Below are 16,171 nucleotides of genomic sequence, written 5' to 3' on the forward strand. Positions count from 1 at the left end.
GAATTTAATGCATATTTCTTGAAGCATGTGTAGAGCTAGCTTTCACATGAGAATCAACTCTCCCCACTTTTCTTTATCTCTCTTTCACATAATCATGTAACACATAAGCATATAGCTTGCTTATAACTCACTACTATCATTGCTCATATAGCTCATCTTCCAGCAACCTTGATGTTCAAGAGCAAAGACTCGTGACCACCATCGTCCAACAATATGCATGCTAGACACCATGAGCAGACATGAGTGACAACCACGTAACAATAGTTGTGTTATCCTGTGGGGTTTGCGACCACGAAAATGGATGAGTAATGGTAATATTGGGGAGAATCTTAAACTAAAATGAATTAGGATCGGATGAGATATTTGCAACAAATCATCTTATATCGAACTCAAGACGACATTTAGGATGGTTTTTGTATTTTTTTTTTTAAAAAACTATTGGACCAGGACCACACTCAGGAAACCCGGCCGGAGTCTAACACTGGCTAACATGTTGGACGAGCAAGGATTGTCAAAATCAAGATCTTGTGGATAACTAATGAATCCAAACTTAGCAAGGCAGTAGCTCCTCTAACATTGCTAAATGCACACAAACAATGTTAGCAAACAGTTCGTCATGGTTAAAATTAGCCAGAAATATCGTATATATATTTCTTTTGCAAATTTCTGCACCCAAATGACCAAGTGACTGAAGTAAGGCCCCGGTTGAAACATGTCAGACATGAGCAACGAGACATCCCTTGGAAACTTTTTTTTGGTAAATTGGAACCATGCCATTATAATTTTGCAAAGTTTGAGATATGCCATCGGCATCTCAATGACATGTAGGACCCACATGAGTCAATGACATGTGGGTCAGGATGGCATATCTCAAATTTTGCAAAATTATAATGGCATGGTTCCAATTTTCCTTTTTTTTTTTTTTACATCCTACAACTATCATCATGATATTGTTGATATGCAGATGTTTATGCTGAGAAATAAGTATTTTTTCCCCTAACTCAAAAGCGTATAGCTGACAGGCCAAGTGATTCTAATGCATGTAAACCACCAATGCTGTCAGGGATGATCCCACTTAGAAGAATTGTATGACAGGTTCAAGCTTACAAATCTCTGCAGGAACTTGCCCTGTTAAACTGTTTCATGACAGATGAAAATTTACCATGTAGATGATTCCTGTCTAATATCCAAACTGCTGCCCTTTTGTAATAACTGGCAAGGTGTTATTGTGTTAGGGAAAACGCCCAAATCAACTTCATCAATCCCCTCAGAATTACTATAACTACAATATGAAAGATTGAAAGTGAGTCATTGTCTGCAGGACTGAGAGTCACCCCTCAACTTCTTAAATGATTCTGGAATGGTGTCTGACATGTTAGACGGAGGGAGTAGGTAATTGGCAATCTGTCTAGCAGAATGTGGCCAGAAAAAAAAAATGAGCGCAGGCTTAGTAATGCCAATAATATGTTTAGAAAGCACATACTGAGATATGTAGTGCTTGTAAAGTACATATACATGTCAAAGTTTACAGTGAAAACTTGTACTGTATTTCTCACAAAAACAAAAGGTGCAGAACAAAGATCAAATCATACCATGATACAGTTTAAGTACATGAACGGTACAGGTATTATTAAAGAGCTTCTTGGTTACAATATCTCTCTCTTTAGAACTACTACTCTGTTAAAAAAAAATGATGCGCACATCACAAGAAAAAAAAGAAGAGTATGAAAAGATATGCAGTGGAATAAAACATCCATAGTTCTTCATAGGAATTTTCTTATCAAAACAGCCTTACTGACAGCTGCTTGCACATATATCTTGTCATATATCTGATCAAAAAACTGAAAATAAGCGATCCTCCATGATTTCTTGAACAGGATGGTGCAGAACACTATCCAGAGCCCCACCACAAACCCTGCACTTGTGCTGATGTACAAATATGTTGTATCATGTGATGCGTCATCATGTTCATTCTGGACAATTTTGTTTGTTCTGTTCGTGGAACAATTGGTGGAAAGAGGAAGTCCACAAAGTCCAGGATTGCCGATGTACATATAAAGATTATTAAGTGTTTGTAGCTGTTGTCCTGAGGGGATTCTTCCTGATAGATTGTTGTAGGACAAGTTTAAGCAGCTCAAAAAAGTAAGGTCTGATAAAATCGAGGGGATTTCACCAACTAAATCATTGTAGGATAGGTCCAGGGACTCCAATCTCCTTAAAATGCCAATATCATTTGGAATTGTTCCACTTAATTGATTGCCTGATAGATTCAAACTTTGAAGCCCCTTGAGTAGAGTTAATTCTCTTGGAATAGGTCCAGTGAAACTATTGTACGACATGTCAATCAACATAATATTATTTGTGGATTGAAAGGTATAGTTAAGCTCCTGGTCTTTTATGGACATGGATATGCTAGCACCAGTGTAGTTGTCCAACCCTGATGTGTGTGAATATTTCATGGCTGTCAAGCTTCTTATAGATGAATATATACTTCCTGATATGTTGTTATGTGCTACATCGAGAAAATGAAGTTGATCAAGCTTGTTTAATTGGTTAGAAAGGTTACCACAAAACATGTTCGATCTTAGAATCAAAACTTCCAGGTAAGGCATTCTCTGTGCAATCCATGTTGGGACATTTCCAGACAACTTGTTATATGAAAGGTCAAGAAATAATAACCAACCAGCATTTTGAAGGAAGCTAGGGAATTCACCAGATAGATTGTTATTCTTCATATCTATAACCAAGAATGAGAAACCAAATTGATCCACTGAACATTGTGGGATTTCCCCTGTTAGTTGATTGTATGACAGATTTATTACTCTCAAACTCCGCAGTTGACACAAACAAGCTGGAATAGTGCCTCCAATTTGATTGTGGTGAAGATGCAGTGTCATTAGATTGGGAACAGTGAGATTTGCTGGTAACTTCCCTGACAAATAATTATCGGAGAGATCCATTGCTTGCATTGATGGCAGTTCCAATTTCTCTGGTAAAGCTCCACCCAGTTGATTGCTTGACAGGTACAATTCATAAGCATTATATGAAACAGTCCAAAACCAGCCAGGCAAGTCATCCTTTATGCTTGTATTTGAAATATCAAGGACAACTATATCAGTTTGCCATCTTAGCCATGAAGGGAACTGAGGGCCCAAGTCACATGACTCAAAATATCCCTTCTTTAATTTAAAGGGAGGAATCCAAGCTTCATGTAAATCTAATTTCAGCGAGTTGCTTGAAAGGTCCAAAAATTCCAGTCTTTCTAGAGTTGCAAAATGGTATTCTGCGAGCACACCACTGAAGCTATTTTGGCCAAGGTTCAAGCTAGTCAAGTTGCCAAATGCCCCAATCCCAACAGGTATATGGCCAACCAGTGAGTTCTGAGAGAGGTCAAGATAGTTGAGATTTGTCAGATTTCCCGTTCCATCAGGTACAGAGCCAACAATCATGTTCTCAGAAAGATCAAGATAACTGAGACTTGCTAGATGTCCTATCCAAGTTGGTAGTTCCCCTGTCAAATTTGCACAATGCAGGTCCATCTTACGCAACTTATTCCATGAACACTTCGGCAATCTCTCCATCAGTTCTGATATGGAACTGTTAATATTAATGTCGTATAAATCCAGCTCTTGTAAATTACACAGATTTTTCATTGTTGTTGGTATGTTACCCGATAAATCGGTGCCATGCAGAACTATGGACTCAAGGGCAATGCATCAGGAATTGGCCCGGACCAGGCACAATCATATAGAAAGAGCTTTTTAAGTGTAGTGAGATCCCAAAACCAGTTGTGTGCGAGAGGAGAGCTAAACAGATTAATGTTAAATCTAGGACTTCAAGATGTGTGAGATTGGAATGAGATAGAGTAGAGACGGTATTGTTAAGCCCACAGCTAGATAAGACAAGGACTTGAAGAGAAGGAAGCTTGTTCACCGCATGGACCCAATTCCTTTCGGAACTGAGGTCCACCGTGGATAAATCAAGATAGCTTAAAAAAGGGAGACCCATTAACCATGAAAGATCTGAAACACTCAGACTATGGGAATTGCCAAGATCAAGGTATTGCAGATTCGAGAGGTTACCAAGCTGAGAAGGCAGAGTTCCCCAAAAATTTGCAGCGGAGAGGTTGAGATACCTCAAGTTGCTGAGTGAACCCAGAAAATCAGGTATGCTTGTAAAATTGAAGTGATTGTAGCTTAGATCAAGATACCTCAAGTGATGCAAATCAACAATAGAAGGGCTCATCTCACTGGTTGACAAGATCAGCCCATTGCTCCAATCGTCTTCGTCTGTGTTGCGGAGGTCGAGCCTGACGACATGCCCAGTTGTGTTGTCGCATCGGACTCCCTTCCACCGGCAGCAGTCTTCGCCCCGCCATGAATAAAGGCGGCCAGCACGATCCCAAAAGCTATCCTTGAAGGTCAGGAGCGCCTTCCGCTCACTCGGAATGCAACTCCCGCTGACGGCGGGCCGTGTCACTGTCGTCGTGCTTGCAGGATGGAAAGAAGAGGCGGATTGTGCTACGGAGACAAAAAGGAACACGAGTATTGCACTCGCAGTGGCTCTTTGCGTAAGGAGCGTGGGAGCAATCATTTTTTGGTAGGCTTTTCTGCTGTCAGGAAACTGCTAGAGAAGCGGCATTACAGTAGCTTCATGCCTTCATCACTAGTACTAGATTTTTTGTTTTGAACGAAAGCTAAGATGCTAATTATATAGTCGAATGAACTGTTCCCGCGTGCATGCACAGCACCTAGGATCAGGTCTTCATAGTTCACAAGTCCAGGTCGTCTCCTTTTCTTCTTTCACTTTTTTTTTCTATAAAAAAAAAAATCCAAAGTCACGCTTTTGAATGTCAGGATTTTACACTGTGATCATTTCACTTATGCTTATTATAAGCCGCAACCACTTATCAGAAAAAAAAATATAAATAAAACAGTATACATGTGTTTTTAACAATTTAAAAATAAATGCTGAAAAACAAATTACGATGAAAAGGCCCAAAACATAAATTTAAAATTATGTTTTGAAATTTAAATTTTAGCTGGGGCTTATAAACTGAAGGGTAAACGATTGAATTTCTATTATTGATGATCTTACAGTCGTAGGTAGGAAGCCTGATCATTTATTCCAGTTCTATTCGTGTACACTTGAATGAACTGAACGGGATGCATTGGGATTTATCGTTTTGATTTGGAACTCCTGCAGATCACCGCTTCTCTGTCTTTCTTTTTGTTTTATCCAAATATGAAGCCCAGGTCTTCCCTACCGGTCAGGTCCTCTGTTTGTTATAGTTGAGATTCATCGTGCATCCAACAGACAAAAGATTGATTGCAACAGTCAAGCCCGTAGCACACGGTAAGTCGGTAAGATAGCAATAATAGTTGGGGTGGATAATAACAAGTTTCCACACGGGATTCATTGGGCCTGTTTAAGCAGAGGCACTGCAATTTCACTTTGATTAGGACAAGCACTTTTTTTTTTTGCCGGAATAACCGAAGGAGGTCATTCAATGTAATCAAGATAGGAAGAAAAGGTTACAAGAAAAGTTTTACATCCACAGTTGGCTGTCGAGGAAGGATGTGCACCAGAGCACACACCCCGAACCATGTGCCAACCGCCCAAACACACGCTACAGAAAGGGAAGTCAAGCATCGAACCGGCCATCGCTATGCGAGACCGTTCGCCACCAGACCAACAACACCACTACGACATGAAGACTCTAAAACGACGCCCTCACGAGGGTTGCGACGCCAAAAGACGCCGTTGTCATCCGTCGAAAGCTAGACAAGGTTTTCACCCAGAGTTCTTTGCCGAGGGAGGAGGGATACCTCAACAATGCCCTCAGGAGGGTTACCACGCCCGAAGGCGTAATCAGTTTTGGCCCAAAGAAATTGGGCTAAGCTTTTGCTCGAAACCCCTTACCGCCGTGGTCCGTCGCCCAATCCGAAACCACCATCTAAACATCGGCGGCACATGGATTCCGCCATACCCGACCGACGCCCCTCCGCCGGTCAGCTTCCAGTCCTGCCAACGACAAGACTGCCACCACACTGCACCGACGCCCCACCGCCAGCTGACTTCATCGAACCACCATCCCTGAGAGTTGGCCTAGGACCCCTCCATTCCACCACCCGCCGGCCTCCTCGCCAGATCTGGCCGAAGAAGAACCCGGGACTAGGCGGCATTGCTTCGGCATCCTGACCTTCCCCCGCTGACAACCTGCCGCCTCAATCCAATCTAGAAACTCCCCGCAAAGAAGGGATGGAGCTCCAAGAAGGGCGAGGGTGCCGACCGGCAACGAGGAAGGCGACCCACCACCGCCAGCTCCCTTTGCACTACCATCTGGGCCTGCGCGGACGCTGGAAACGCTGCCGTTCCGGCTCCAGCGCCCCCCACGGTCCAGCCTCCACGCTGGCCTCTGCGCCTCTGCTGCTCCGGCCTCCGCGTAGCCAGCCGCCTTTGCACCGCCATCCCGAGGAGCGCGGGCTTCTGCGTCTCTGGCCGCGCGTCCATGCCGGCCCCTCTTGCGCCGACCTCAGGCCGCCGGCCGCGCCCCCCTCCTCGCCAGACCCGGCTGCTCGAGCTCGCCGGCCTCCTCCTTCCCCGCCTCTGCCTCCTCCTGAGCTCGCCGGCCTCCTCGTTCCCTGCCTCCACCTCCTCCTGAGCGCAGGCTTCGACGTCGGTGTTGCTCCGGCCGGCCTCCACCGTGGGTGCCTGCGCTTGCTCTGGTGGTGGTCGTCGCCGCGAGCCCCGCCACCGCTGTCCTCGCGAGCCTCCGGCTTTGCCAGCCACTCGCTCAGGCAGCGGCGAGGCGGGGGTGAGAGGTGGGGTGGGGCGGCGGCGGCGGCTAGGGTTCCGCCGCCCGTGTCGCCCACGCAGGAGGCGACGCGGGGGCCAACCCGTGAGCAGTTGTTTAGATTGTGGCGTTCCTTTGGAAAGGTCCATTAGGACAAGCACTTGCAGAAGTGTGCTGAACAATCAACTGGTGGAAAGAAGAACAATCAACTGGTGGAAAGAAATTTCAAGAGAATTCCACCACGCCTCCACTTGTGTGTGACAGTACAGATCCAAACCCTGACTCCACCATGTTCCTCTTTTTTGGAGTCTAGGAATTGACATAATTTGGACTTTGAGAACCAAGTGTGCGTGGCATTCATAACACAGCATAGGGTTCACTGAAAATCATTGCATTGGATATCCTAAATACAAGCATATCATGATAGAGGTGTTTAAGTACATAACTGGCCCAGGGATTATTAAAGGACTTGCTTGTTTACAAGGCTTCTCTTTAGCTTACTGTAATTAGGCTACTACAAAGCAGCCTACCGTGAAGCATGGGAAATCATGATACAATTGATGGTCAAAAGAAGAATACTTTGAGATGGCAACTAATCGATTGTGTACTGTCCAATTAGATGTCATTCAAGGATGTAGCCTCCTCCAGAATCTGATGCCAACTGATAAAATACCCTCCTGTAGTTACAGCTCTAGAATCTAAGGTATCTAGAGAGAGGAAGGGGTGGGGGGAACAAGAAAAGGGTCATATTCTGCCAGCTAACCTGATTTTATTTGTTTTAAATGTATATAACAAGCAGCAGCAGCAGCAGTAACAAAATATATGCCTTTGAACTATCAGAACAAACATTGGTTACGACTCGCAAGTCAGATCAGCCAAACATACATGCAACAAATTTCTCTAGCACTAACAAAGGCATACTACCATTTATTAACGGAAATATGCCATAAGAAGTGAATTGTGAGGGGGAAAACCGCAAGTATGTTTCATGGAAGATCTTTTCTTCTTTTCCTTACTTTGTATACATAATTTTCACCTCCTATAGTGCATACCCAAAAAAAATGTTCCCTCTCTGAAGAGATCACTTAAGAAGCACTATAAAGCAGCAAGAAAGCAATGTAGCACCACCAAAGAATCTTGAGGAGCCAAGCAACATAGTGCTGTAGGGCCATGCGAGTGCCAAATAACATGACTCGATATCAGCCCAGCCCTGAGGGGGGCAAGAGGGGGACCCACTCTGGCCCCCCAGAAATCAGGGGGGCCACCTAGTACTAGCGCAGGTCGTCAGGTCAACAAGTTTAGGGCCTTAGGTCTCTCACAGTGCGGTGAGTTGGACCGGTGCTACACGGTGCCAGCTCGGATTGAAGCATACGTGGCAGAAGGAATCGCACCCTAGCAGAGCTCCTCGCCCCCAAGTAGAGCCGCGCGAAACCTCACCAAAACGAGGGCGCGAGAAGGAGAGGAAGACATGAGGCGCGCGCGCTGTGGGGTGCGGTTCTTGGCCGCGCCGTGCCCTCGCGCCGCATCGAGTGGAGAAAACCCCGATTTGCCCACGATTCTTCCCGTCAACGAAACATCCCAAGCAAGAACGCAGAAAAAAGAACTCGATCCGTCCCAAGAACACAAGAGGAATCACCAAGAAGCAAAAGAAACAAAGAAATCTCAATCCGTCCCAAGAACACAAGAGAAATCTATGGCCCCAGATCTCATATTAACCAATGAACAACACATCTCACATGCACAAAAACAACAATCAATAATCCCCTAAGTTGTACAGTAGTTGGAGCCAATCCATCATCAGATCATCCGCGAGGAGGCAACTCGCCGCCGCGCGCCTGCTTCCTCCACGCCGCGGCTTCCCATTGGCATCGCGCCGTCCGCTCCCGGCGCCGCCTCCGCCGCCACGACCACCAAATCTAGCCGCGAATCCGGGGCCCCACGCCGACGACCACCACCACAATTCGGATCCAAACCCGGGCTGCATCGGCGCGTCGTCTTTGGTCAAAGCCGCAGCCGAGCCAAGAACCGGCGTCCCCGCGCCGCCAAGAACCGGCGGCCGCCCGTGCACTAGCGAGCCGCCGCCAAGATCGAGGGAGAGGAGGCGAGGAGGCATGGGAGACGAGGAGGCGCGGCGGCGTGGGAGGCGAGGAGGCGCGGCGGTGTGGGAGAGGAGGAGGCACGGCGGCGGAGGCGGAGTGGGAGGAAGCAACGGCGAAGACGATGGAGGAGGAGAAAGAGAGGAGAAGACGGGGGTAGGTGAGGAAATTAATTTCCTTCGGTCCCCTCACTACCCTCCACCAAGTCACGAGCGCTGTGGGCGCCGGTTTCCTTGTACAGTGCCCAAATCCAACTAGGTCACGCAAAATAGGATCCTTGCACTGTAGGGAGCGGTGTCTTTAGACCAATTTTTGAGCTAAGACCCTACCACCGGTGTTTACACTGTGAATGGCCTTATCGTCTTGCAGCGTGTAGTAGGTTTTTGCGCCTTCGGTGCTGCACGCATCGTTCCCAATTCCTCCGCGCGCCGCATGACCGCATAGGCCATCACAACTCTGTGCCACCCTGCCGGTTGATTCACCGCGATCGTGCTCCTCGTCCCCCTGTGGAATACCTGGGATTAAGTGATCAAGCCCTGCCCGGCTGCCACGTCCAAGGCTCCAAACAACAATCTTGCGTCTTCATTTTGTCCACATGTAGTGATCAGTGTTTTAATCTTGCAGAGTGAGTCGGATTTCAATTCCATTTCATTAATTACTTCATGTTGGGGATTGCTAATCATATATGTGATAATCAGGGTGAGGGGATTAGGAACCACCAAAAGGGTCAGTGCCGTCTAGTGAGAGTTCCAAACTAAGGGATGATCAATCTGTTTTTCACATAATTAATTACAATAAGCCATCAAGGGATGAATTGATTAATCAAGCATACAATCATACATGCTACAGTGAGTGATCGATTTGCTAGTTCAACATAATGATTGGTAAGATTGTTTTAATTAATATGATATATTTTTTATCATTTTGTATTTTTGAGTTAGTGTCTGACCGCTAATATGTATTTTTTTCTATTATTAGCCTGTACTTGGTATCATGTCATGTCCACCGAGCAACAATTTTTTTATCCTACACTAAGGGCTGCAATTTTAGTTTCACTCTGGGCCGGTCCACCCAATATACATCTGTACTGTCCAATTCCAATATATTGACATGAAAGGAAATGCCTAGAAAAATTAACACAACTAGCCATTAGACAGCGAGGTGATGCACAACCAGGAAAAGTTAAAGTACAAAAGCGCCGCATCATTACCTGTTGTAAGCCGCATCCAAATTCAGGTAGTTGGAGAATTCAAAAGGTAGGAATGGCTCATTGCCAAAGAGGTTGCAGGAGGTTGAGCTGTTGTCGTCACCAGGTTTCAAGGTGCTTCTTAATGTATAAGTGTTTCGCAGGCCTAGAGTCCTCCTTACCATGTCAAGTGCAACGAAGGCTGCCTTATCATTAGAACCTTCTTCCAGGGGCAATGTGAAGTAGATGACATTGGGATCTTCCATGTCAACAAGAGGGAATTCCGGTACAATCTGAGGAAGATGTTCATTGCTGGCAAGGGAGAAAAAAACATTAGCATCTAGAGAGGCATCCTTTATCCACGAAAGACGATCGCTGGTCAATGTCCAGGAGGTGATAGTGAAAGGAGTAGGGCAGCTTTCTATGTCGTTGCCTGCAGAAAACCAAGTGTCTTCGGAAGCCACATCAACAAACTTCATGCCTCCATTTTTTGTCACGCACACGCTTCTATACATATGCATGGATCCTCTCATGGCAAGCTCTTGATCATACGAACCTGGGTAAGGATTCACAGGCAGCCGGACATAGCGGAAATCAGGGATTGGACTGAAAACATCACAGAGCAATATGCCCCTCAAGTAATCCACCCAGCACAAAGAATCACCAAAAGGCACGACCAAGTCAGTCTCCCACCAGCACAAATCCTGGTCTTCACCGGCAGCATGATGGATTCGCAACCAATTAGTGCTCCAGAAGCCGCCAACATACTTGCACAGCTTAGCTGCCACTGGGCGAGTGATCGGCAGACCGGAGCCACCATCTCCTACTGAAGTCATCCCTCCAAGGTGAGCCACAACAAACTCTCCGTTGTTGCGGCACAGTATCCCGATGTTCCTACTCCCGTCAATGTTGATGACGCCATGGTAGCAAGGGGGGAGCCTCGTGAGATCAACCGCGCGAGCGGGCTGGTAGATGAACAGCTCTTCACGGAGGGAGGCAACGTACGGCGTTATTGGGTCCCTGACGTTGAAGATGCAGCTCAGGAGGACGGAGTTGCCGTGGGCCGCTATGACTCTGCCTCTGGCGGAGGAATCGCTCTCGTCGGAGTCTGAGTCCGACGAGTCCGAGTCGGAGTCCGAGTCCGTGGTCTGCCTGTTCTTGTTTGGATGCAAGGCGAACAAGAGGCGGGAAATCGCCGGGGGAGCCGCCGCGCTAAAGGCAACGGTGATGCCGTCGCCGGTGGAGGTGGTTCCTTTTGCCACGGTGATTGCTCCAAGGTTGTCGTCCCCGCTCATGTCGCCGACGCGGCAATCGAGCATTACCCAGCCCGGATTGGATTCCCAGCTGATTCGAGCTCGCTTTACAGCCGATGGCATCCGGGGCTGCAATCCCTCCAGCGTGGCTGCTTCACATGAGCTCATGATGAATCAGCGGCTACGGGACGGGAGGACTTTAGGGTTTCGGAGGCGGAGGCGGCGGCGGCCGAGGGAGAGGGATCGCTTTGGTGGAGGATTTCTTAGGGTTTGCGAAGGCCGACGCTTTCGGGCGGGGGAAAGTGGACATGTTAACGTTGAAGGAATAGTTCATTTGAGCTCCCTTACTTGTCGACGAATCCGATTTTCGTCCTTCAATCAGAAAACCAGATACAACGGGTCCTCAACTGTCAAAACCAGTGCAGATAAGGTCCCTCGGCGGTTTGGATAGCAGTTTTGGCCAACGTGGCTAATTTGACTTAGACTTCATCTGATGTAGCATTGACGTCGCACTTACGTGGCAATTTTATCTGAAAAAATAATAAACCTCGTGGGACCCACATGTCAGTTTCACACAAAAAAATATTTTTAAAAGGTGGGCCCACGTGGGCCCCACATGTCATTCTCATCCCTCCTCTTCTTCCTCCTCTCCCATCTTCCTCTCTTCAACTCTCTCCCCTCTCCTCTCTCGCGACGGAGAGGCAGCGGCGACCGGCGGTAGAGGAGGGCGTCAGCCTTACACGTGACTTTGCGCATGCTGCTACGTGTCTCCGAGCAGCCGTCGTCCAGAAACAGTTGCAACCTGCGCAGAAACCCACCTCCACCCCGTCACCGGCAGTGGCGCCGAGCATGGTCCAAAATACGTTCTCAATTTTTACTTTGAATTCTCAGAGCATTGGAAATAATTATTAAGCAATAAAATAATTAATAGAGCTTATAAAAAGAAAAAGATAAAACGAAATCCCCTCTTTCCTTTCGGCCAAAATCTGGCCCAAAGTTATCATCCCCTCCTTTCTACCGAAGCGAAGCCGTCCCGGAGGTCAAGATTATCCATGAGGAACCTCTGCACATGGGGTCGGAATCCGACTCAACTGCCGAATCCTCATTCTAGGCACTGGAGCCGGAGGAAGAAGAAATTCATCCTCCGGAAATTCCCTTCCAATTCAGGGATGATCCTTATGAAAATTATGGAAACACCCTAAATTCGAGCAAAAGAAAGCCTCATCCCAAGCATGAGCTGTTTGAGGAGGTGATGTTTGTATCTTCGTTCGTTTCTTCTGAACCTATTGTATCTTCATGAAACTGAACGACTCTCTTCGCCCTTGATCAAGCTTTGTCCCTCTGGTCCTCAGAATGTTGATCTTGTTTATCATCAAGAAACAACCTAGTTCTTGCGCGATGCATCTCTTGAGAAGGAGAATCTTCAGGCCACGTGACAAGCTTGAGACATCGATTCTATAGGATGAGAGAAAACATTCCGCAAATAAGCATGAGAGTTTTTATTTCAAAATTCCACAGTATTCATGCTCGCATAAGGAATCCCCAGAGTCTTGTCCGATTAGTATCGCTTACTTGTGCGAGGACCACGACCACCTTATGGTCCTCATTTCTAAGATGTTTAGAAGTGTGGTTGTGGATGCTTATATTTATCATAAATACAAAAAATCTCGTATTTGTTTGTGGCACAAATCTTGCAGCATGATATCCCTATGGCCGAGCTTGTGACCATTAACAAAGTACTACCGGGAGATAGCCCGAATTATCATGGTAAGTTTTTTTTTAATAAAAGCAAGAACCAGTTTTTAGGGTAATATGCACCTTCGGGTATTCTTGGTCGCTAACCATTTCAGGTTGAGATTAAGAACGAGGGTCATACAATGCCTAAGAACACGGGAGCCACATCAACTGTACACTATGGTGATTTTTGGTATTGGAACACACTCTACAGGAGGCTTCGACATCACACACTTAGTTTTTTATGTCTTGCGACACAAAAGTCCAAGTGTGGGGGAGGGAGGTTGACGAGCTTTTCATGACAAGTTCCGTCAATCAAGGTCATCATGGTTTAATGTTGGTGTTAGCCTCACCTTGCTAAAAAGAAAAATAATAAAAAATAGGTTCACCATTTCTTTTACTCCTACTTTTCTCCATGTGAATATGGCTTGATCATAAATGTTATGCCTCATCCATTTATGTATGGCCTGGTTTGGGTGTATTATCGATGTACACCCATAGGTTTTTTGAATTAAGCATGGTGCTTAGGTTGAAATAGTATGCTTTAATCAAATTAGACATGGTGTCAAATTTGATTAATGAACCACTAGAGCTAGCACTTTCATGGATATTGGATGTATACCTTCTATGGAATAACCCCTGCAGGAAAGTTTTCAAATCCATGGGTGAGTCATCAAGTTCAATTCTTACTGGAGGTAAGTCAGGGCCTAGGAAACAAATCAATAAATTGCTAACATGCAAAGGAGGAACATATCACCTTTCTAGGTGCACGGTGAGTATATTGTCAAATACTTCTTTGATTATGTCCGTGCAATTTTACCTCAGCCCTGTATGAGTTTTTGCTTAAATAAAAATTTGATGAACAATAAAAATTTGAAAAAAAATGTTTTCAGAATAATCTCTCAAAAAAAATGATAAAATGATGGCAAATTTGTGGGGCCCAGGCTTCTTATGTTTTGAATCCAATTTCTCTTTAGCATGGATGTGAACAACTAATCTTAAGGCTACGATAAAATCTTTTTAATTCTTTATAGTCCCTCGGGTATTTGTTGTCTACTAATCTTTTGAAGGGAATAAATTGACAATCACGGAGTAGTGTACAATAACTTCAAACACTAATATCATGCTTCTTGGTCTTTGAGAAAAGAGATGCACATGGAACTAAGCAGAACAAATGCAAAACCTTTTGCATTCTTGCATTCGATTCAAAGCTTGGTAACACCTTATGCATCATCGTCACATATCTCCATCCTGTCAGGATACCCACCATATCCATCGTTGCCATAAAAGAAGGCAAATAAAATAAAATAAATTTTGCTCCTTGGTCTTCCAACCAAGTGAGTCCCTTTTTGCTTCACTCTTGTCTTTGTTTTTCTTTTTTTTTTGTCCAATAAAGAGTCCCAGGTGCAAAGACAAGTGTGGGGGTGATCTTGCACACCAACGCCATAACCATTGCAAGATCACCCTAGAAGTGATGAGTCATGACAAACCACACAAGGGAAATTGATGCAATCAAACCCAATGAGGTGTCAGCCAAACCTGCAGTTCGGCTGAACCACCTCTACTATGAATCGTCCTCTGTTTTATACAGAGCGCAGGTTTGGACAATTTTCTTTGGACATCCATTCTATTTTGAGTTTAATATAATTATCAATTGTAAAAATATCGAAGATAATTAAACTCAAGCTAGGGATTGTACAATTAGAGTTCATGATCTCCCTGAAAATAACATGCAGACGTCATGTCAGGGTAGTTAATTTCCGGTGTTTGCTCTGTTTTCCACAGTAGGTTTGAGGTGGGAGTAGAGGTGGTGACAGCCCTCAAGTACACTAAAGTTCTCCCTGCCCGGGTACGTTGTAGAACCATATCTAGGAGCAGCGGACTAGCCAGCACCCGAAATACCGCGTTAGGATTAAATAGAGCTTTTTGTAGAGACACTGTCTCTCACTAGTAAATCCTCTCTACCCTTAGCCTATTTTAGCTTCGCGTCCTTTGATGAACCTGGAGAAGCGCTGATACACACGTTCCCTGTGGAAATTGATACCTTGGAATACTCCCGAGTGAAGTGCTACATCGGTATCTTTTGTGCGCTTGCGGATTCTATCTGATGTTAAGAAATACCAATTACAATCCAATAACTGAGAAAAAAGAACGGAAGAAGAATAAAAACATCACCGGGAAGCCGCCGACACCATCGTCGCCAACGGATCCATCCACGGGAAGCTGCATACACCGTTGGTGAAGCCGGATCTGCGATGTCTACGTCACGGTTGGATCCACCGCGGGAAGTCGCCGGCACTAGATCCACCCGCGGGAAGCCATTGACACTATCATCACCGCCGTTGGGAGGGCGCCGCTGCATCTTGAGGGTTGAGCGGGCGCCGTCGCCGACAAAAACAAAGAGGCCAAGAGGGAGGGACGGCCGTTGAGGCCGACGGGTAGAGGGGAGAGGGGGAGGGACGGTCGTCACCGCCGTCTTCATGCCGTACCCCGCCGTGTAGGTGAGACGGGAGGGAGAGGGCGAGAGGGAGCGGCACCGCCGGTAGGGAGATAGGAGGGAAGGGGAGGGGGAGGGGCGGAACCAGTGGGAGAAGGGGGAGGGGGAGAGGCGGCGTCGGCTAGGAGGAGGCGGCCGGCAGTGGGCGGGAATTAATCTAGGGTTAGGGTTTTTTTGGCACCAGGTTTTGATTGATTCGGAATTGATCTGAGCCGTCCATCAAAACGAACGGCTCAGATCGATCGAGCGTCGGGCTAGCCTCCATCACCGGACCGCAGCACTGCTGGGCCGCACCCGGGGCGGCGGTCCAACACAAACGTGGTTAGATTTTCGGTTATGGCTCACACAACAAGTGAGAGGAGGAGTAGGGGGACTTCAATTCGACTTTGGTCGCTTGCGGCCTGAGGAAAGGTCGGCTCGGTTGCGGGCTGAAGAAGAAAAATGGGTTGAAAATGGCCCTTAGGGAAAGGAGGATTTTTATCTAAATAAATGCTGAAATGATGTTTGTATTATCAAAATTAGCAACTAAGCTCTGGAAATTCCAAGAAAATTTCAAAGAGTGTAACTAATATAGAGAATTTAATAAAAATTAAATCCAACCATATCATT

The 16,171-nt window shown here is 46.1% G+C and overlaps 2 protein-coding genes across 2 annotated transcripts; both read right to left on the bottom strand.

Moving 5' to 3' along the window:
- Window positions 1–1,436: 1,436 nt before the first annotated feature.
- Window positions 1,437–3,653, bottom strand: LOC136351150 (receptor-like protein EIX2). The gene has a single exon (XM_066305725.1). It carries the CDS (start codon window positions 3,651–3,653, stop codon window positions 1,764–1,766), a length of 1,890 nt encoding a protein of 629 aa, XP_066161822.1. The 3' UTR covers window positions 1,437–1,763.
- Window positions 1,569–4,593, bottom strand: LOC9271392 (receptor-like protein EIX2). Its single transcript, XM_015770756.3, has one exon. It carries the CDS (start codon window positions 4,591–4,593, stop codon window positions 3,703–3,705), a length of 891 nt encoding a protein of 296 aa, XP_015626242.2. The 3' UTR covers window positions 1,569–3,702.
- Between the last annotated feature and the right edge of the window lie 11,578 nt (window positions 4,594–16,171).

Source organism: Oryza sativa, chromosome 1, assembly GCF_034140825.1.
Source record: "Oryza sativa Japonica Group chromosome 1, ASM3414082v1".
NCBI lineage: Eukaryota > Viridiplantae > Streptophyta > Magnoliopsida > Poales > Poaceae > Oryza > Oryza sativa.